Source organism: Diadema setosum, chromosome 4 (genome assembly GCF_964275005.1).
Source record: "Diadema setosum chromosome 4, eeDiaSeto1, whole genome shotgun sequence".
NCBI lineage: Eukaryota > Metazoa > Echinodermata > Echinoidea > Diadematoida > Diadematidae > Diadema > Diadema setosum.
In genome coordinates this window covers 4,319,085-4,342,920 of record NC_092688.1, presented here as the reverse complement: position 1 = coordinate 4,342,920, position 23,836 = coordinate 4,319,085, and the positions used below count along the sequence as shown (strand labels likewise).

The window sequence follows — 23,836 nt, the reverse complement described above, 5'->3', positions numbered from 1 at the left end:
ACAAACAAACAAACAATCAAAAGAGCACACAAAGACTTGGAAGTGTCCTACGTATACAGAGTGCACCTTACAGGATATACGTACAACGTAAGAATCATGTACACAGTGGCAGATTTCATTAGTTGCATTTACAAGTACACTGTTCTGTTTATTTCTCATTATGCACAGCAGAAGACACAATGTATCTTGTTAACCTGTTGAGGATGAGTATACTCGGGCAGGTGTCTATGGGAAATGCGTGTTGTAGCAAAAACACACTATCCTCCACAAGTTAAACTACAATTGCCAATGGACCTACGAAGAGCCCAGTAGATGGAGACTGGTTAAAGATAATAAAAAGTGTTGGTACCTCAAAAGTTTCCCTGAATTTCCGTGTTTCAGGTTAAAGTATCTATCATATAACTAACACTGTGAGACTTACTTGCCCCAAAGTGCTCTCATTTCTTAGTAATCATGCAATTAACTGCGACCAGCTGCCCCATACGCATAGCGACCAGCAGCCCCATACGCATAGCGCAATGGGGCTTCGCATTGTAGCATTCAGGATCATGACAGATTTAGTATCGCGGGTAAATATCAACTTAAAATCCATAAAATTCTTCAATTTGAAGACTTACCAATTCAGTTGAAGTCTTGAAAACAGGCTTCGGGCAACGTTTGGTTCTGCCAATAGTCCCTTTCTGTTCGAATTGATGACTGAATGTGACTCTGTCGAGAGGACCTTGGGAGAGCTACATACACTGATTACTACGACCAGCGCATACGCACACATCACATGCGAACAAATTTCAAATCCATGGACGGATAAGATGTTTGTGTGCGCATGCGCTGGCCGTCAATTCAGTGTAGCTCTCCCAAGGTCCTCTCGACCGAGTCACATTCAGTCATCAATTCGAACAGAAAGGGACTATTGGCAAAACCAAACGTTGCCCAAAGCCTGTTTTCAATACTTCAACTTAACTGGTAAGTCTTCAAATTGAAGAAATTTTTGGATTTTAAGTTGATATTTACCCGCGATACTAAATCTGTCATGATCCTGTAAGATACAATGGGAAGCCCCATTTAGGTATGCGTATGGGGCTGCTGGTCGCAGTTAGCTACACAGTATGCGTATGGGGCTGCATGCTGCTGGTCGCAGTTATCTCGCACAATACGTGTACTACCTCACCACCGTCGTACGGCGGCGGCTCTGGTACGAAACCATTATTGAATGATTACCTAGACATGAGAACACTTTGGGGCGAGTAAGTCTCACAGTGTTAGTTATATGAAAGGTACTTTAACCTGAAACACAAACTAAGACAAGGAAATTCAGGGAAACTTTTGAGGTACACGATGTAATACCAAAACTTTATATTATCTTTAAGATGAGGTTCCTACCTTTCTCTGTGAGATGCCTGTTTCCATGGCAACCTCAGTCAGGATGTGCTCAATAGCCGTCAGGCCCTGTGGTGCACCAAAGCCACGGAAGGCTGTGTTGGGTGGCTTGTTGGTGCGGCACGCGTAGCCTGTTACACGGTAACCTGGAAATTGGTAGACGCTGTCAAATGTGACTATGGCCTGGCGGACAACCTGGGAAATGACAAATCATTATACATTGTTTTGAATACAGGCAATAAGTCTTCACATTAATGTCCCTCCATTGCATGCGCCATCAGGCACTACTGCAAATTATGTGCACTCCACATGAATGATGACCGCTACTGTACCTACGCTTTTTCACCATTTTTGACCTCACTGAAAATTAGTTTAGTGCACTTGGGTGAATCATTAATTTGTTGTGAATGTAATCTAGGCTAAATTACAGGTTACCAGCAGGTAATTGTGGAGCTTCTGTCTTCTCTGATGAGAATGCAAAATAGCTTGCTCTTCCAGGGGGTCAAAGAGTGTCCTCTGTACCCGATGTAATGCTAGGGTACCAGTAGTTGTTTGCTGTACTTGAGTTGTAACTCGTGCCCATATGACCTATATGCTCTAATATGCTCATTTTGATGAAACTGGTAAACTGTGATTTCCCTGTAATCAGCTAAATTATAATTCAGTATAGTGCATTCAAACTCTTACAAAATCACATACTATCATGGAATATTTACACCTACCCATTTTGTACACTGATCCATGTGTCCGCCATCTCCATACAGCTTGGCATCCACGGCTAGGATGCGACCGTTCCTGTTGTAGCCAACACGGTAGTCCAAGTGGAACGGATGGCGCCCTCCTGTGATGATGACGTCATCTGTGCGTTCCAGTTGCATTCGCACCGGCCTATGGAGTCTGCATCAGAGTGAATAAACAGGCAAAGGAGTTAATAAGATGAGCAAAGGTACAACGTACGGAGCAGGGCTAGTTCTTAGACACCAGAGGGCTTGCGGCCATTTTTTTATTATTATAAAGTTATTGCATTCCCATACTCCCCCTAATAAAACAACTACTGTATATGCCATATATTTTATAGTGAATACAAATTTCTCATGAAATGGGACTTCCCAGCAATTTCACAAGTGGTTAAATTCACAATTGTGGAGTTCAGTACTGAATAGAAAAATGTATGCATGCACGTCACATTCATGTCCAGATCAGACTTAATACTTTAAATCGCATGTTTTAAGATTTGCGGATAGCAACCGATTCGCAAAATTTGTGAACTGAATAGTACTGAATAGAGAAATGTATGCATGCACATTACATTCATGTCCAGATCAGAGTTAATACATTGTACTTTGCGGATAGCAACCGACTTGCAAAATTTGTGAAAATTTTGCGTAATACTCAGCAAGTACACGTACAATTAAAAAACAATACAAGGGCCACATTCCTAAATACATATCACTTCATGCTTCATGACACTGAAATCAATCAAACAATTCAAAAGGGTAAAAAGCAGTAGACTGACTTACTTTTTGGCTGCCACACAGCAGGCAATGAACAGTCCCACCTTGTCTGCCTTTCCTCCGAAACCTCCACCAATTCTTTTGGCATGGCATGAGATACAGTTCCTTGGAACACCAATCGCCTTGGCTACTGCTTTCTAAAAGGGAAAAAGGAAGGGTGTGGAATACCTGTATGAAATACTGAAGGTAGAATTCAGTTTGGCAGGATTTGTAATATACTCACATTTATTAAAGGAAACCAAAACCCAAAGAGAAATGTGGATTGAGTGAAAGCAGCAACATCAGTCGAACATATCAGCAAAAGTTTGAGGAAAATCGGACAATCGATGCAAAAGTTATGAATTTTTACACAGTTTTGGGTGTTGGACAGCTGGATGAGGAGACTACTTGAGTTTATGACAGTTGCCATTGCTGAAATGGCTTTTCATGGCAGTTGATACGGGTAGAATACCTGGAGCAGATCCAGGGCCTGAAGCGAGGCATGGACCTCCACTTCATCACCCTCTCCTGGCCGTGCCACGCAAGTGTGGGTCTCCAGGTATAGGTGCTCCTGGCCCCCGACCTCAAAGGATCCCTCGAGGATCTCCTCGGAATGCCCAAAGCTCTCCTCAAGGTCCCCTTTGGCAAACTCTGTCACGGTGTCAAAGAGGGAACCCTCCTTGATCGCTTCCTGTAAATACCAATTGCATATAAACAAGACAAAAAATCATCTGAATGTCTCAACAAATTTAGGGTGGCATCACTGCAAATAACACAAGAATACACCTTGCACAGATACTGAGTGCTCTTTCATTTTCAATATCTTCCTTCAAAGCATAAACATGAATGCTGAATAAGCTTCTGGAATCTGCTCTATGATGTACAATGAAAAATTGAAGCAAGTATCTTGCATCAGTGTATTGTTTGAATTGGTAGTTGACACTAATATGCATAGGAACCTAACCAGTATTAACAATGATACATATTTATGATGTCACTGGCATTATCATTACTGTGGTTGATGATGTCATGATGTGCATAGGTAAATTTCTCTTCTCATTTTCTTACACCAAGACGAGGATTATGGGTCCCTGCACATATCCTTTGTTTGCATCTCATACAAGATTTGCCTTTTGTTACCTTGCTGCCTGATGCATGTAGAGTTACACTCTTAACCCTAACCAGGCAGGGCTTTTTGGGGTGTTCTGTGGCCAGGGGAGGGTTGATTCAATTCCCCCCCCCCCCCACCCCAAGATCTTGACCGTCGATAACACAATCGCCATGAAAATTGACACATACATTACCTGTGTGGTTATCTACCAAACTATACAGAGAGAAATGGAAATTTTCATATATATTAATTAATTGTGCTAATATATGCATAAAATTGTACATTTTACTCTAAATCAGAAAGTAAAATTTCCAGAACCCTAATTTTTGGTGATAACATTCTTTGTAGCATTCCTAACAATGTACTTGAAAAAAAAATCTGGTAACAAAATCAATTTCTTATGTATTTTATTTTATTATGAATTTCTTATGTATTTTTTTTTTTGACCTTTTGTTTTATCGTGTTTTTTTCACAAAATTTATGACAGAACTTATTTCAAGCATAATTCTGCTATAATTAATTGATTTCAGCCTATGAAAGTGAAAATAATCATATCTTTATGAATAAGGTGAGAAAACTTCATTTGCATACTAGTTCTTTATACACAAAATCAGGTTTTTGAGCCATTTTCGGTCCGACAGGCATGTATAAAAGGTATGCAAAATTTTCGCGAAAATGGTGTCAAAAGATGTGCGAGACTTGACAGTAAAAAGTCAGCGAACAGCGCATTCAAAAAATTTCGCGTGGCGAAATAGTCGTGAAAAATATTGAGGGGGGATTGATTAACCCCCCCCCCCCCCCCCCCCCCCCCGGCCTTTTTAGGGTTAAAGAAAAGAAGATCAAATAAAATGGAGAATACACAAGGAGACTAATACTCGTAGGCATTGCTTTCTCTTTTTTTTTTATGAACAATTCAGCAGCTCCATAATTATCTCACTGAGAAGCAGAAAGGTCTTGTAGGTCACACATTATGCACAACCCTACCTCCCTTCAAGCTCTGAACCACAAGAGATTGTAAGAACATGCAGACACCAAAAAAAAAAATCTCAGAGTTTAATAATCCTGCTTTTAACTGATGCATCCCTGCCTTATCCAACAACACAATTAAGTGAGAATACTTGCCTGAAGAGTGAGTATAACAGGTTGCAGATCCTCATACTGGACATCCACCAGTCTGGCCGCTTTGACCGCTAGCTCGTGAGACAAGGCCACAATGGCACCAATGGGTTGACCGATACAGTGTACCTAAAGAAAGATTTTCCCATAAACGGAATGCTCAGCTTTTCATGGTCCCAAAACCTCACATATCAGGACAGTTTAGTTTGAATCAGAATGGTTGGTAAGTATGAACTTCTGCATCATATGTGACCCTGCACCTCAAAACAAACAAAAAGTCGCCAGACATGAATTTTTAGTTAAGACAATATTCTGAAAGAGCAGACTTTAAGCTTTAAAATGATGTATAACTCAAATCAAATGGACTCTCCTAACCTATCTAAATATTGGAATGAAAGCACAAACTCAGGAAAAGTGTGAGCTGAGAAAAGAGGCTCTGAAGTACAGTGTCTATTCAAGCGCTTTAAATCTTTACCAAATCGTGCTGGCTGTGCGATGAATGGGACAAAAAATAGGAAGTAAACCACCAGAGTAACAACAATGAAGGGATTATCAGATTAAACTGAAATTAAGCATGCCTCATTAACATATTCTGTCCACAATTAATGCCAACTTTCAAAGCAGTAGCACTATCCTTTCAAAATTTATTAGAGTTGAAAGGTGAAGAGTGTGGACAAGGTTTTTCAGAAATGAAAAAGGGATTCTAAAGACACACCTAATCACACTATTCTATCAAAAATGTTCGAGATAAACTGCTAAAAAAACACACTTTCCTGTCCTTTTTATGATACCAAATTTTAGCATAATGTAGAAGAAGACCCGCTCTTTCAGAAAATATGAAACAGTCAAGTTCGGCTAGGTTGACCCATTTCACTTATTTTCAGTCCTCACGCAAAATCAGTGTGTGCGACTTTATGTCCGTTTTGAGGTGCACGGTCACATATGAAAATCACACTGTTGCTCGTTTTTGTTCTATGATGTTCACATACAAAGTGTAGTAGTTTCTCTTCCAACCTTCAAGTGAGCATGGAAAAATTCTGTTGACACAATAACTTCTTTCTGTATTTGATATAATGCACTTTTCAAAGTTGTTTTGATACTGACAGAAGGAACAAAACTATATTGTTTGCACCACTGTATCACATTCACACATTGCTCATTCAAGTAGTTTTTGTTACTAGTTATCCCTTTTATACATAAAAGTGCTCTAAACTATCATGCTAGTATTTTGTTGCAAGTTTCCAAGTTGTATCTTTAACCCATTAATGAGGAGTCCCGAGTATACTCGGGCAGGTGTCTATGGGAAATGTGTGTTGCAGCAAAATCAGTCCGTCCTCATCGGATTAATGATGTCATCAGCTGAAGAAGGGCACTATTTACACTCACTGCTGAATCAAACAAGGAAAAGTAGAAATTACATCGTACGCGGTGCGTAATATATGTCCCCGCTGGAAGTAGCATTTTGTAGCAAAATGTACAATCTAGGTCAAAAATCAAGGTCAAAGGTCAAAGAAGTCAAAGGTCAAAATTCTGTGCAGAAGTTTTGAAGTCCTCACCTAGTGCCATCACATAAAGCAAACAGAATCAAAATCGGGTTAGAAATGGCAAAGGAGTAGCATGTTGTAGCAAAATGTACAATATCGGTCAAAAATCAAGGTCAAAGGTCAAAATTCTGTGTAGAAGTTTTGAAGCCCTCACCTAGTGCCATCACATTAAGCAAACGGAATTGAAATCGGGTTAGAAATGGTGAAGGAGTAGCATTTTGTAGCATTTTGATCAAACACAGACGCACGCACACACGGACACATGGACACACACACACGTACGAAGCCAGTTTCATAGTCCCCTGCTCGAACTCGTTCGGCGGGGACAACAAATCTCACACTTGACTGTTACCTCTGTGGTGGCAAATATCTCTTCTTCCTCATCAATGCTGTTAGTGGCAGGGATATCTGAGTGACTGAGATAGGATACCACTCCATCTAGAGCAAGGGCTCGACTCGCATCTACAGCTCTACAACCAGGGAGAAAAACAACAACAAACAAACAAATAAACAGATAAGAGGGAATCACTCATATCAAGTGATATACAATATGGGATATGTCATCATAACAGCCGACCAACATAAAGCTGCTACACTCTTGCTTCCTGGCATATGCATTTCTAAATTTTCCATGTTTTTGGCTTTCAATTCATTATAATTTGTCAAAATCTCAGGGTCAAAGCTGGTAACCTACAATTGTACAACATGTACAGTGTAATAAACATACTTTTGATAAATCAAATTCTTTGACTTGCTGTGATGCACTGCTGGGAGTCATAATAATAATAATAATAATTTATGATTCACAATATAACAAACCCACCACTACCTATGTAAACATATTAAATACACAGATAGATACAGACAAAAAATAACTTAAATGCTTCCCATTCTGACAATCTAAACAGCATAACTTATCTTTACAATGATACTAGAAGAACTTATATCGCATTTATCACCCCTCTTTAACATTTCTATGATCAATACCACTTTCCCACATCTGTATTTGTACTATCATACATGACAATTTCAAATTATTTGTCTTATGACGTAGATATCTAAATGAAGCAAATATATACAATTGTATCAATACACATAAAAGGCTAATACGTGTAGCATTATTGCTGCTACTACTTTAATCATTGATTCTATAACTACTACACATAATATCCTACATGATCATCATGACCATGTAAACATCAAATAAGGTATTCCTTGTCATCAGCTAGGAATAAAATATGTTATATCCCGCACAAATTGCTTCTCGTCCTCTGATTGGTCGAGAGCATTGTAAACAACAAACATAATTCTACCATACAAATCCGCGAAAGACTATACTCCCTAGGGAAAATGGTAAAAACTATACCACGCTGGTTATTTTCGCGCCTTTTTTGCTTCGTGTCGCGACGCGAAATATTTCACGGGTAAATGAATGGGTATCGCAGCACCTTTGCTTCGCGAGAGATTTCATGTAGTGTACAAATGAATGGGTATCGCGGCGCCTTAGATCACTGCACTTCGCGAGAACCACAAGGCATGCATACACTCAATGCGACACGGGTTACGTTAGAGAGACTCAGAGAGACTCTTATAAACCCCTCATTCTACCTAAAATTGTATTACGTTACAACAGAGTAGGCGATATCGTAGATCTATAATTAGACAACAATAAGCAAGCTAGGGTTCTTCGACGTACCGTAGGCCTTTGGGGGAGTTCATGCTTCGCCGTTTGAAAGTTGGTCTCGCAGTTCACTAACTCGAGCGACCCACCCAAAAGATGTTGACAAACGAAACTGCAATAGATAGAAGGCCTGCTTTAACGTTAGCGCTAGTTAAGCCTAACGTTAGTTCTACCTGTCTAACAGTAGGCCCTATTTCCCGTAATCTCATTCCTAATAATTATTTTTAGAGTGTCTAACGAGTTAGTTAGAGTCTAACTTGTTCAATGTTTACGTTAGAACACCGTACGAATCACACGAATTTACAGTGGCACTCAATGCTTTAATTGCTAGAATTTTTCCAGTGCTTAATCTAACCTTATACGCTGTTACTGAATGCTACCCAAATTTACAATGTATACTTGCATTTTAACAGGAAATAATAGTCCATATTCATGTACAGACAGCTAGGTAGAAAGACGATCGACAGAAAACACAATCAACTGCAGCTCACAGTCACATCGTTGATCAGTTCGAGCACGCACATCACCGCACTGGCAACCGAACGTACTTGTTGACAGATCAGATAGGCGTATTGCATGTATGAAGCGCGTAGTGAGTTTGCAGTTTGCGCATGTTTACCAGTACGTTGTACAGCAATGCACCGAGTACACTTCAGCGGCTGAGCGCGCAGTTGTCTCTTCATAGTACGCGTACGCGCTGCCCTCCTGCTGAGCTGCTTTCCCGAGCATGAATGACTAGTCAATCTTCTTGAAAAGTAAAGCAAGATGCCCTTAAAAAAGAGGTAAATTACAGAATACCAGTAGTCGAATACTCTTAAATTCATTGGGAGGGATATAAAACAAATATACCTGCCAATTTTTTGAGGCACCGGTTGAAACTATGTGCCTTCGGTGACTTCAGTAGCACTATTTTCTTCGGGGCTGCGCCCCTCAGAAAATAGTGCTACTGAAGTCACCTCATGCGCATAGTTTCAACCAGAGCCTCTCAGGCCTGGTATATTTGTATACTGTCTAATACATATGTCACTTGCACCAAGGGTTTCCATTCTTCATTTCTGAATTCACAACAGACAGGCTGCTCCTAGTCAGACAGGCTTTCCATTGCACACCTTCCCTTGACCAGTACTGACAGAAAGACAGAGTCTCCAAGAGATGATGCAGCTAGAAAACCCCCAGGATTATGAGGAGGAGCAGTAGGACTTACATGATGCGAGCATGTGCCCTGGAGCTGATGACAGGAGCAAGGTGGAGCTCATCTGATGGACAGACAGACAGATGAACGGACAAACAGACAGACAGACAGACACCAAGTGTTACAATACAAGTGACTTTCATCAAAACTCCTGTTTAATACTTCCAGTCATGAAAGTTAGGTACTGAACACTTCTCTATACAGTAAATGCTATCAAAGTAATCTGGGCCATGTTCCACAAACAATGAAATTTGCACAATTTCTAAAATTGAAAAAAATTCCTCACTTCCAGGGTGCTACATCACTTGCGAAGCGGACAAGCAGATTTTCAAATTGTTGCAGAACACTTGCCAGAACATGAATTAATTTCACTTGCTAAAAAGAAAGTCCAAGATTATAAGCAAATGACACAGAAAATCACTTTAGGTCAAGGGCTTGATAAAAACACAATCATTTCATTAAACCTGCAAAAGGCACAATCATGTTGACTGCCATGCTTAACCCTAACTTACCTGGGCTATTTTGTGAGCTTAAAGTCCTGGTGGTGGTGGTGGTGGTGGGGGGGGGGGGGGGCAATATGTCCCCCCTTATGATCTCAGCCACAATGTATTTCATTGTTTTTTATAATTTCTTATGTATTTCCTTGTTTTTTTTTACTTTTTGTTTTTTATTGTTTTTTAACGGGAATCATTGCCAACACTATTTCAATCATAAGAAACATAAATTAATTGTTTTTAATCACTAAAAGTAAAAATAATGATACAATTACGAATTTCAGATAGAAACCCGATTTGCATTGGTTTTGTACACAAAATCACGTTTTTGAGCAATTTTCAGTCTGACATGCACTTACACAATGTTGCGTACCTTCGAAACTGCGTACCCAGACGTCGCAAATTTGGTCTTAAAAGTTGCGCAAGGCTTCAAGGTAAATGTGACCCGCTACAACAAAATGATCCTAAAGTCGGGTGAGGTCGATTATTTGAAAATTGCATGACAAAATCCCCTAATCTTTCTGCTTTAAATTGATGTATAACACATCTTATGAAAATAATCAGGTGCGGAGATATCGATGTTTAAAAGAGAGCATGTCGAGACGTATGGGAAATCACTGTTTCGAGAAAAGCGCCCTACAAGTTTTCCTTGCGACGCAATCGCGATCAAGGGGCATGTAGTCAGTTTTCACCTCCGGACAATAGAAGGTAAACCCTAGCAACCCCCGAAATGCTTATTCAAGCACAGCGTCGGCGGTCTCCTCACCGACCAATCAGTGACCAGGAAGCCAGGAGAAGCGGCTGGGCATGGCGCACCCCGCCCGCACGCACCAGTCGACTTGGCAGTGTGCGAGCTTCACGCTTCGGTTAGCGGCAAGCAGCAAACTGACCAATGAGATCACTCCGGTCGTTGTTAGGGGCGGAGCCTGTCTGTGGCGCTCAATCCAAATTTTCGAACCGGTTTCTGCTTGGTTGAAACGCCAAAAACAAGGCCCAGAAAAACGCTATTTTTTGGTCTTTCCTTTCATCTTGTTGCTTCAAAATTTCGACAGATGATAGAAGACATGTCAGACTCCAATAATATGTCAAAATCAGAAAATCGTAAGTTTTGACCAATTATGATGCTCTGACTTTAAACTCGATTTTCACGGCTTCGACCGTGCGCGACTTTAGGACCTTTTTGTTGTAGCGGGTCACAAATTGTCATGAATCGCCATGTGGATGTGTTTTCGCGTTGTGGAGATGTCGCGCGAAGTGTTGAGGGGGGCCATTATGCCCCCCCCCCCCCCCCCCCCCCCCCCGGTAAGTTAGGGTTAAACACAATTGGAGCTTTCAAATTTATTTCGATCGAGTGTTAGTGTTGCATTGCATTGTCATTAGAGTTTCTTCATATAAGTAATGAAAAATTGCTGAGATGAAATTAGCATCTCTATTAAAACAGCCATTGTTTTGGGGCTTCTCAAGGCATCCTCAAAGTTAATGTATCTCAACCACATGTGCCTCTAGGTAACATATAAAAAAAAATAGTTATATGGGGCACAAATGTGTGTCAAGCGACATCTTACCTGTCTGTGGTGGTATGTCGTCACAGTATGCAGCTTCACCGGAGCACTGTCGGAGGGCCGACAGATGGACCACCGGCCGGCCTAGAGGATCGGCATCTGGCTGGTCCAATGGGGGTGGCTGGTTGGAGACCATGATCAAGTTATTATGAGGAGAGCTCCTTGTTAACTTGTGTCTGTGCATAGATGCAGCACAATGGTTAAACTCCATAGTGACATTCTATATCACTAATTTAATTAAATCAGGGCACCACAGTACAGGTGATCATTCACTGAGCAAATTATGAGAAAATTCTGAATGCAAACCAGCTGACAAGGATGTAACAATCATGTTCATGCAAAATTGATACAGTTACGTGTAAAATGTAGCTACCATTGGGTAGGCAGCTGCGTGTATTTAATGATGAGTCTCCCTTATCTAGCCAAATCCCTTATCCGGATGAGTGCTGGTCCAGACATGTCCGGATAAGAGAGGTTGGACTGTAGCAGCACTTCTTGTAATGATTGTATTGTAGCAATAGCAAGTCTCATGAATGACAAATAGAGTATGCTGACCTTACAATGTGATAAAATCACAATAAAAGAACATCACTTTATCTTGGCTGGCAAAAGCTGAGTTGTCTTTTGAATACCAATGAATATAGTTCACAAAAAGTCAATCCAATGATTGTGGTCTGAACACAGCAAAGATGTAAGGCGAGTCCTTTACTTATTGATGCATTTTCTTCTTTGTTTTCTGTTCAGGTTATAATCACATATCTTTGCAATGTAAAATTGCACAGGAGAGATTCTTATGATCTGAAAGTGCTTGAAAACTTGGGAGATAATGTGAAACTCCACATTAGCCTGTTCAAGACGGGCTGATTTTCATACAACATGCATTTTCCACAGTCACCTGCCCGATTATATAGTTAGGTACTTCACAGAGCAGGCCATCCAAAGTTTTCAAATAACAGCAATTCAGAGGCATGCATGGCACTCACTAGGTCTACTGAGCTAGAAGTATTAGCAAACAAATGAAAAAAAAATAGTTCTTTGCCTATTTTGTCTCAAAGAAAAGCCCTGCAATCAAGTAATGAGCACTGCAGTACTGTAGATGTGTTACAGCTGTTGAATTACCAGACTAGTCCTTTGGAGAAAATTCAAAGTTCATTTGTGGGTTTATGGCACCACCTAGTGATGCAAATGCATACCTGATAGACCTGGGTACTGACTGGGCCATCCTCATTATATGAAGGTAGCAAGCTGGGCTCTGATAACTGACCTTGGGCATATGGACCAGTCAAGGCCTTTGCAAAATAAAGAAGATTGCATAAAAAAGAAAAGGTATAACAAATTCTCCTTTTGATTTACAGCATCATTCACATTGCAATTGTGACGTTGTGTGAACTGGTTTACATCGTGATCAGATTCACTTTTATCTTCCTGATAGTACCATCTTCACAACACTCTACAGTTAGTGGCATCAAACTCTAAAAGTAATATTTTCTGCAGAAGATTGAGAAAAAGGAAAAAACAAAAGGAAAAATAGAAGGGAAAAAGAGAAAAAAAAAGTAAAAAAAGAAGACAAAGAAGAAAATAATAGTGGAAAGGGAGGAAGAAAAAGAAATCAATGATGATAATAAAAAAAGAAAAGATACTCTTTCTTTACAGGAGAGTACATTCAGTTCAGAGATACAGAATGCTCAGACAGCCAAGATCTGAAGTAATAATAATAATACATACATACATACAATTTCTATAGCGCCATTCTCCACTCTGATTAAATGCTCAAAGCGCTTTACATCAAGCAAAAAGACTGAAAATACAAGTACATACACAGTAATAGAAGAAGATGAAAAAGAAAACATGAAAGTCTGTCTTCAAAATACACTACTAAACAAATAGGATTTGCAAGACAACACTGCATAAGGCTTGAGAAAGTCCTCAGGAGAGGATGAAAGCTTGCCCTCTACAATTTTAAGGTTGGTTGAAGCTCAGTCATTTAATTATAAATAGGATTTTAATTTACTCCTAAAAGATGTTATGGAGCTTGAGTCTTTCAGCTCACGTTGGTCCAGCGTGAGCGAAAGCCCGTTCCCCCCAAGATTTCCTACAAAACGGAATATGTAAGAAACCAGAAGTTGAGGATCGAAGAGTTCGTGTAGGTTGGTATTGACGAAACAAACAAACATTGTAATCAGGAGCTGTTCCCTTGATAACATGATAAACCAGAAAAAGTATCTTAAACTTTATACACTCCTGTACAGGCAACCAATGAAGACTCTTTAGGACAGGGGTGATATGTCTGCGTTTACTTGACAAAGAAACGATACATGCAGCGCCATTTTGTAGCTTTTGTAATTGGGCAATTCGTAAGTCTGGTAAATTGAAAAATAGACCAAATAAGTGAATGAACAAGTTTTTCCGTTGCAGAGCGAGTCAAATACTTGCGAATAAAACCAATATTGCGCATTTGATAACGGACTGATTTAGAAATGTTGGTGATTTGATCACACAAAGCCATGTGAGAGTCAAACATAACACCCAGATTGCGACATGATTTTGACAGAGGGATATCGTTACCTACAATAGAAATGGAATTAATATCCAACTTATTCAAGCGAGATTTAGAACGAAAAAGGATAAATTCACACTTGCTGTGGTTTAGAAGCAATGAGTTAGACCTCATCCAAGTATCAATATCAATGATGCAATTTTCTAGGCAGCGCAGTGCATGAGATGCTTGGATTTGATGCAGTGGAAAAGATACAAAAACTTGTATGTCGTCTGCATATAAATGATACCGAACAGAATGACTTTGAAATATTTTCTGCAGACCGATCAAATAGATAGAAAAAAGGGTGGGTCCGCCAACAGAGCCTTGAGTTACACCACAGCCTAATTGCTTCGAGGACGATATGACACCATTCAGAAGAACAGACTGTGAATGGTGTGATAAGTAGGATTTAAACCATTCGAGAGCCTGTCCCCGGATACCCAAACTTGTAAGAGTATTGACAAGAATTCTGTGATCTACAGTGTCAAAGGCCAAAGACAGATCAAACAAAACCATTGCTGTGACAGATCCGGAATCCATTTTCCTTAAAATATAACTAGAAACATTCATCAATAGGGTCTCCACACTATGGTGAGGGCGATAAGCTGACTGTAAAGGATCAAATAGACCATGTTCCAGCATATAGTCTCAGAGTAAAACACGACTCTCTCTAAAATCTTGAATAAAAATGGAAGATTGCATACAGGATGATAACCTGTCAGTGATTCCTTATCCAATGAAGGTTTTTTTTCAGTAAAGGACGAATCAGAACTTTCTTTAAAGATAAGGGTACAGTAGCTTGCTCAATACTGAGGTTAACAATTTGAGAAATAATCGGGGCAAATGTGGGTGTGCAGTCCTTTAAGAGAATGGTTGGAACCGGATCCAATGGACAGGATTCATTGAAGTGTTGAAAAGTCTCAACTGCATCACCGATACAGACACACACACATACCTCCTTGATGTTGATCTGACGTGAGACGGAGACATAGAATCTCAGGAAGCATGTCTCCATCAGGCTTTGTCTGTACTCAGCTGACAAACCCATCATATGGGGAGCTGGATGGACCTCAGATGAGATGGAGTTCAGTGCATCCTGAAGAAGACTCTGATTCCATGTTCTACAGTGGTTGTGATGAAATCAAAGTAGCTGGATTAGGAATTCCAACTAGTATCACAACATTCTTTCTACCTTACACGGCAAACAATGTCCAATATTCTGCTAGATCTTACACCTTAACTTTTTGTGTGCAATGTTCACACACCGGACCCATTCCACGGATTGCCAAATTTGTATATTTCGCTCTGACAAATGCACAACCCCAACAAAACTGACCAGCAATATATTGCCAAATGCCACAGTACACTGAGAGCTTCACTAGTGATTATATTCCTCACAAAGACACTATGTGCTGCCTGATGATTTAAAGGTATAAACAAAGGTAAAAGGTTCTGGTAAGGATTTGAGGAAACATACATGTATGTCTAGCACCAATTCATATTTGCTTGCAATATATTGCAGGGGTCTACCAAGGACCTTACCTGGCTGATGCAATTTGCCAGGATGATGAGTAGTTTTGGAGTACTTTGAGATTATCACATAGAACAATAAAAGTCGGTATACCGACCTTTATTCCATGGATGATCCAGGTCAACTTGGATTCAAGAACAAGTCGGCCCTATTTCAAACAATTTGCACGCAGTTCGTGATAGCATGTTTATTTTGTATGCGTTCTAAATAGAACCTCTTTGATGCACCTGTTGTATTAACTCGGCCCCCAACTGCGACTAGCCAGTACGCGAAGTGTTCCCATAGTACAACTGTACAATTCAGAGGGAGAACTCGGCCCCGACGTCAAGGCGAGGCCAAGTTGTCCCCAAGTCCGAGTCAGCCTTACCCCGATCGGGTAAGTTCTGAGATTTCGACTCTGACAAACCTTTTTGGTTAATATCTTGCATTTTCATTCCTCTTAATTCTCGCTATCGCCAATGACATAAAAAGTACCCGGATGTTGATTTAAGCGTCATTTACGGTGCATTATGGGATAGTCCGGTAGCAAAGTCACTTCCATTCGTACGCGCGTGATACGTGACTAATGCTGTTTACACACACAACCGACTGTATTCTACATGTACTTACTGTTTTCTCGACTTGAATTTCAGCTTTAATATGATTTGAAATTTCTCCATTTTTGAGAAATTCGTAATACAACTATGGGTTGTTACTGCGAAGCTGCCATGTGTTGTTCGCACGACAATAAATAAATGAATAAATTCTACAGAAATAGGTCCCTTACTGGCACGCGAGACGTGACGTTGCCGCGTGGGTGAGGTTTGCGGGTGACTCCACAGCGCGCGCGACTTGCTAGTAGTAGTATTTGCTTGGAAGAAATTGCTTTGGAGACAGGATAAGTTCGAGATCACGGTTCGTTCCCGATTGTGTTCGCGACACTTCGACAGAGAACAAATAAAAAAAGATGGGCATTCCATGACAATATCCAGGTGGGTGAATATTTTCCAGCATATTTTCGGCATATATACAGAGATGACTGATCAGTGATGTGCATATCGATCGCATAATCACGCAGTACGATGTACCGGTATGTGTTAGCTTCACTTGTATGCGTGCGGTGGTGCATGCTAATGCAAGGCCGGCCTAGGGCAATGCGGCGGGCCGGGGGCTATAGCTACAGTGTACGAGTATGACAGGCCTGGCCACTGGCTGGCTCAGGTACAGCCGCCTACTGTGTACTAGTATCCGTGGTCGGCGCGGCGCTATACATGTAGGTAAGGTACACGTACGCGCACGCTAGCACTGTGCAAAATATGCCCCGCGTCGGAAGTGCCTTGGCCCAGGAAGTGCACTAAATCTTGGCGAAAAAGCCATATCCGGGTACTTTTTACGTCATTGGCGATAGTGAGAATTATGTTCAATCAAAATGCTTGTGTTACCATAGCAACCTCCACCATATGGTGGGTACATGACACACACTGCACACATAATGCTTCCGTGCACGGTGCAAATAATATGAATCTATGGACTGCTACTTACTGTCCAATCAGACTGTTGCTTGTCTTTACAGCAAGAACCACCTGACTGTCCACTCCTCCAAATGCCAGCAACAAATCCTTGACCTTTGGCCCCTCTGGGTTAAGGGTCACCCTAAATCCACAGGTGACACCTGCAAGGCTACAGTGGTGGCGTGGTGCTATCTTCTGTGCAAAGACATAGTCATTCTGAAGGAAGAAAAAATAAGATGCTAACATAGTTCCTGTAGTGAAATAAAATGACATTAAAATTGTCTTGTGAGCAGCTTTCTGTAAAGCCAGAAAAATGTGCGACTCAGATTAAACTTCGGAAATTGGAGGCAATCGCTTTTTTCACTGCATAAAATTCTCACTGGCATTCAATACATCATGTAAACAGCAATTCTGGCTTGCATTTTACTTTTGCAAATCTGGTCTCCTTGCAAAATTTGTGAAGAGTTTCATGCACCAAAAAAATTTTGGTTTTACAGTACTGTTCTTCACACCATTTGATTTAAAATCATATTCTACATCAAACTAACTACGTAGGAAACAACTTGTGACATCTTCTCATTTCCATTATTAAGCTTTCTCTAAAGACTCTCAGACTCATCAGTTGTGATGTCACATATGAAGAATGCTACAAAGAGAATACAAAGAAAATTTCCCATGGATGATGGAAATTGGCAAGCTTGCAAACTACTTACTTTGTCAGTGAAAGGGATGTGTAGAGACTCAACAATTTCATCTCGGTCAATCAGAGTTTCATCAGGTGTGGGAAAGAAATCAATGTTGAATGGAACAATGCGCCTACAGTCTGTACATATATAGACAAGTAGGTGTTTTGAAGGTCAGTTATGGGGAGTAGATATTTCTGAAAAATAATTGACATACATCTCATTTGAAAATGCACAAATTCATACAGAGAATAGAGGACATAATATTTCTTCAAATGACCCAATGATTTCCACAGTAATTAATGTTTTATCTATTCTGTACATTGATTCTTAGCCTTGTACATCTAACAATATTTAGAAGACCAATGTTATACGTACATGCAAATGCCATGAACTGACATCCCCCTACAGATAATGGTCATCACTAATAACAAAGCTGAAATCAAATTGAATGAAAAGATAACTAAGAACTAGATAGTAATGCACACTAGGGACACTCATTTTCTCAAATGTTCATTGCTCCTTGTCACTACAAAAAAGTAGCTTAAAAAAAACCAACCAACCAAACAAACAAACAAACAAACAAACACATACCTCTCCCTGCACTTTGGCAAACATATGATTAGTACAACATAAGACCACCAGCCACAAAACAGATATGAAGCTAACATGAACATTCAGTGAACTGCCAGTATCTGAAATATAGGTTGTATCAGTTGTCTATATTCTTTTGTTTTTTGTTTACACGTCGTACATGTACCTCTGATACCTAAAATTACAGAGTTGAATGGTTCCCATAGACAAGCTATGGCTGTCTACGACCAAGGAAAAAAAAAGGGGGGGCGGGGTAATCTACACGTACCACCTGCCTTGACCAGAGTGACCGTTGTTTTTGTCGCCATGAGAACAACACTCAGGTCCATCACACCTGAGGCTGCAGCCACACTCGGACCTATGGTCTGCAAATGGGGAATTAAGACAGTTCAGTGGATGATACAGCAATATTCTGTGGGGATAATGGAAGTACAATGTAACATGGAAAATCAGTGCAATTCAGAGGGTGCCATTCAGTATTGGATTACTGCACAATGTCAAATAGTCATGGAAAAGCAGGGCATTCTCAATTCAATTACATGTATCCCTTCACTTCTCTTTTATTTTCTAAGTCCGTGGTGCTTTTAATCTATTCTTTCCACAATTCTCTGAGAGCCTTCAATGCCCCCAAACAATATTCTTTTTGCTCTGTGACAAAGAACGGACAAGTTGGCAATTCACCAACTGTGCAAAAGCAGTCAAGCAGTACATGTTTCCCTTTTCCGCAATCAACTGCATGTGCCATCCTACAATGCAATATATCGATCAGATGTGAGATCATGAATACAGTGTGCTCTGATGGGTTCACAAACCCTTTTGGTACACACTATAAAGGCATCTGAATGGGGTCATTAAAAGTCCAGACCTAGGGAGTTTGACCTTGATAGTTATGTACACTTTGATACAAATCTTAAAGCATAAAAGCATGCTACTATTAAAGTGGAAAAAGGTAGATTTAACAAAAAGATATAAGCAGTTTTGATACAGAAAAAGAACAGCCACTGATGGAAGAAATTCTTAATCTTTAGATTAAAATTATTTTTCTGGTCGGCACAACACAGATGAACATGAATTTATGCCACAAATGGAGACACTCTTGTCTACAATTAGGGAACCTGGTATATCAGGATCCCATCAAAGGAATGGATGAATCTCTATCATCCTCTTACAAGCAATCCATTATAGCCACTGCAAATCTGGGTAACCTACAGCTGTACAGCTGTACATGCCAGTGAGTTTAAAGGTTGAAGATACCAGATATTAAAGTCTTTACATTTTGACAACAAATTTTGTGCTGCAGTGTGCATTACATCAACTGTTATTTTAAGTCATCATAAGCAAATTCTTTATTGAATTCCTACACACTGATTGACTATAAATGGTGTGAAGCTGTTTAGTACAAATTGTAGTATCACTTTTCATGTGAGCCGAGTCATGTGGGAAAAAAAAAAAAGACAAACAAAAGAAAATAAAACAAGTGACAGAGGTTACTTTCAGATATCATTTGACTCAACACAAGGGCCAAAGGTGTACCGGTATGTTGAAATTTCATTTCCTAGGACTTGCTATCACAGCAGAGACTGGTGATTCCAATAATTAAGCTGAAAGTTTGGGGTCACAGCACTTTTTTGAAGACCTGGTACCAGGGAAGCTTTTTTCTTTTTCCTTTTTTTTTCCATGTTTAACCCTTTGCTTACTAGTACCTGGACAGTCAATGGTTTCGTTGTTTGCTTTATTTTGTTTTCTGTCTTGTTCTTTTACTAGTACCTGGACAGTCAATGGTGTCGTTGTTTGCTTTATTTTGTTTTCTGTCTTGTTCTTTGTTTTGTTTTGTTTTACAATCTGTTTGGGGGACAGGTCATATTACTTATACAACATACGCCAGAGTTTCTACATGCATGAGAACAATGCACTCACAGCCATATTCCTGATCTGCTGTCCTCCGAACCAGCGCAGGATCTCAAGAATGGCAGATGCACTGCGAGTCTGATATTCTGGACAGCACAAGGATAGAGGGTGAAGAGACGTGAGAGAACAGAAATTCTGTCAACTGGCAGATTAGTAATGAATGAAGGCATTCATCACACATGCATTTGATGTTATCAATGCATATGTATCACTATGAAATTCTAGCTAATTCATTCACATGTCCTGCGTTTTTTTTTATGCCTCCGCCACGAAGTGTCACCGGAGGCATTATGTTTTCGGGTTGTCCGTCCGTCCGTCCGTCCTTCCGTCCATAATCAATTTTGTGGACAGCGAAACTAAAAAACTGTTAGAGGTATCCTAATGAAACTTGGCATGTATATGTATGAGTGGATGAAGTTGTGCCTATCAACTTTTGGGTGCACATGCTTAAGGTCAAAGGTCAAAAGGTCAAGGTCAAATGCCCAAAATTTCACTATTTCCCCTATATCTATGCAATGCCTGGGAGGTATTTTCTTGAAACTTGGTGTATACATGAACTACCAAATAAAGATTCCCCAGAGAGAGCTTTGGGTCATGAGGTCAAAGGTCAAGGGTTAAAAGTCAAGTGAAAATGTTAAAATTTCACTTTTTTTCTCCATATCTCACAAATATTTCAAGGTGTCTTCATGGAACTTAGTATACATTGTATGCATGTACTGACTGGCAGTGATCATGTAGGGAATTTAGGGGTCATGGGTCAAAGGTCAGGGGTCAAGGGTCAAGGTCAATTCATCAAAATGTCATTATTTCTCTGTTATCAATGCAATGCATGCAAGATTTTTTCTTGAAACTTAGCGTATGCATGTATCATCCAATACAGATTCTCTTGGAAGTTTCTTGCCAAAAGGTCAAAGGTCAAGTGAAAGTGCTAAATTTCACTTCTTCTTTAAACTTATAAAAGGGTCAAAAGTTGGGTACAAATCCTCAAATCCCCAAATACCTGCACTCTTAGACAGTATAGCCATTCATCCAAATAAACCTAGTTCAAGGAAAGTGAACACTTGATGAATTTGTGACAAACCTGCCATTTTAATATTTTGCCAGTTATGTGAAACTGTCATCACACATTGTCAAGACATTGTGCTATAGACCTATTTGGAGAACCATGCATTATGGCGGAGGCATACCAGTCGCCATAGCGACATTTCTAGTTTTTTTTTTTTTTCAACTCACTATGGGGTATTCTTTCAAACCACAAAAGAAAAAAAAAACAGACTTGTGACAGAAAACTCAATTATTCTAGCAAAATTGATTTTTTTTTTTTTCTGCTGTGCTATACACCATTTTTTTGTCACGCAAATAATACTAGGTATTTTATCGTTCCATTAAAGATAGTATATTCAAAAGCTAAAGAAGATAAAGCCATCATGAAGTTTAGTGCATTGCACATAGTATACAATCAGTACTCAGAACGTGGTTTACAATAGACAGTAACACACCATACCTGGGTATCTATCGACCACTTCTTTGAGAATCCTCTCCAGTTCTGTCACGGTGACCCCTGACCCTATGGTGACCCCAGTGTCAGAGGTTGTGACCTTGGTCAGTTCTGTTATCCCATTTCCAGGGGAGACCACGCAGAGTAATTCAACCCCATCACGGGTTTTCTCCACTCCTGTCCACATTAAATTGAAGAAGATAAATCATTTCTTGCAAAAAATAATCTGTGCACAGCAATGTCATTGGATGGACAAACATGGCTAGTTGCATAAAGACCTCATTCCATAGAAGAGGCTAATAAAAGTGAGTTACAGTCACACCTGTCTATAGCAGCCACCCAAGGGAGATGAAAAAAAAAAAATGCCTGTTGAAGACAGGTGGATGCTATAGACAGGGTCGTTAACATGGCCTAAATTGTGATTAGTGCATATGGCAGATGACTGTATAAATGGTGATTCATTCTTATTGCAGCAATAACACCTACTTTCTTTTTATTTTGCTGAATTTTGTACACTTGCAACAAAAGTGAACACATAACATAGTTATGGTGAGTAGATTTGATCATTAACTAGTACTAACCCTATAAACTGGGCTATTTTGAAATTATAAAGCCCAAGAGGCTATTGCACCCTCCCCCCTCCCAGATCTCTGCCATCGATCGGCAATTCACAGCAAAAATCGGCACGCATGTTGCCCATTATGGAACCCACAACAAAGTAATTGTCTCTGAATCATGGTAATTATTCTAATTTACACATTATTTTTCTGTGCATCAGATTTTAAGATCTAAATCCCAAAATACAGCTTGATATGGGCCTTTTTTTTTGTGCGTGTATGTGTATTAATACTCTTTTTATGTTATAAATGAATTTACATTCGATGAATGAATTTGTGGTATCAAAATCAATTTCAATTTCTTTTGTATCTTATTATTTCTTTTACTTCTGATGTATTTCTTTTTTTTTGTGACTTATCATGCATTTCTTTGTTCTTTTATTTCTTGTTTTACATTGCTTCTTTTTATCAAGAATATCATATTTGACGATAACCAAAAGAATGTCATCTGAGAAAACCAAGGAAAAAACATCCGACACTTCCTGTACAACCCTTACACTGCAAACGATAAAGTTATTGGAAACCACTATTTTTTCGGTGACATTGGTCACATAGAAAAATGTCCTATATCTTAGCAAGCTTATAACTGATTTTTGCTAATAGGGTCTAAAAATGTGTGCAAAATGTGAAAGAAAAAAAGTAATGACATTTCTGAAATAAAGATAAAAAAACAAAAAAAATCTTTTTAACTCTTTTGATGCCACATTCGCACCTCTAACTCAGTTGACGGCATACCATCTTAGCATATTCTGCTCAAAAGCACAAAGCCGCCCAAACGGACCGATATATCGCCAAATGCCACAGTATGATGAAAGTGTTTCTCATGATTCCATTCCTGCTAAAGGTACAGTGTAGCTTGATTCTATGTGGTGATTGGCTATCAAGTTCCCTACACTGGATTTGCGAGTAAATTCTAAGTTTCTGGCATGGTTTTGCATGCAAAAGTAATGCCTCTACAATAATATGGCTACTGGTCATTTGAAAGAAAAACGATCAAAGATTTGTGATACAATTTACATCAAAGCAAAGTTTGGCAATTTCTCAACAACTTTGCTCATTACATTTCCAGGGTAGCAAAAATCTACTTTAAGTTAAAGAGATTTGAAAAGCAGATTTTTTTTTTTTCTACAGAGCATGTCTACTGGTGTCTCAGAATAATATGGCATAAAGCGGGTTTACAACATGGCACATAAAGAGTTAAAATTATCACGAAAACCCCCCTCCCCCTCCCAGCTATGTGTACGTGTAGGGTATGCCTGGTATTACAAGTAACAGGTTTTGTTGTTTTTGGTTTTTTTGTCTATATAAAGAAAATACTACTACATATATCATGTAATCTAAAGATATATTGTTATTTCACTTGCCCATTAATATCCAGCATGATCATGCAGATTAACAAAATACTC

At 39.6% G+C, this 23,836-nt stretch overlaps 1 protein-coding gene across 1 annotated transcript in view; it reads right to left on the bottom strand.

The window, feature by feature from the left end:
- LOC140226773 (xanthine dehydrogenase/oxidase-like) overlaps positions 1 to 23,836 on the bottom strand; it is a 53,181-nt gene that overhangs the window by 21,026 nt on the left and 8,319 nt on the right. The window contains exons 9-23 of the mRNA XM_072307201.1: positions 21,820 to 21,990; positions 20,325 to 20,401; positions 18,676 to 18,772; positions 17,844 to 17,953; positions 17,162 to 17,346; positions 15,065 to 15,230; positions 12,764 to 12,859; positions 11,574 to 11,691; positions 9,527 to 9,578; positions 6,994 to 7,111; positions 5,104 to 5,226; positions 3,343 to 3,561; positions 2,898 to 3,028; positions 2,100 to 2,274; positions 1,381 to 1,572 (exon numbers count right to left, since the gene is read on the bottom strand). Of these exons, the coding sequence (XP_072163302.1) occupies positions 1,381 to 1,572; positions 2,100 to 2,274; positions 2,898 to 3,028; positions 3,343 to 3,561; positions 5,104 to 5,226; positions 6,994 to 7,111; positions 9,527 to 9,578; positions 11,574 to 11,691; positions 12,764 to 12,859; positions 15,065 to 15,230; positions 17,162 to 17,346; positions 17,844 to 17,953; positions 18,676 to 18,772; positions 20,325 to 20,401; positions 21,820 to 21,990 (2,030 nt within the window). The remainder of the gene's footprint in view (positions 1 to 1,380; positions 1,573 to 2,099; positions 2,275 to 2,897; positions 3,029 to 3,342; positions 3,562 to 5,103; positions 5,227 to 6,993; positions 7,112 to 9,526; positions 9,579 to 11,573; positions 11,692 to 12,763; positions 12,860 to 15,064; positions 15,231 to 17,161; positions 17,347 to 17,843; positions 17,954 to 18,675; positions 18,773 to 20,324; positions 20,402 to 21,819; positions 21,991 to 23,836) is intronic.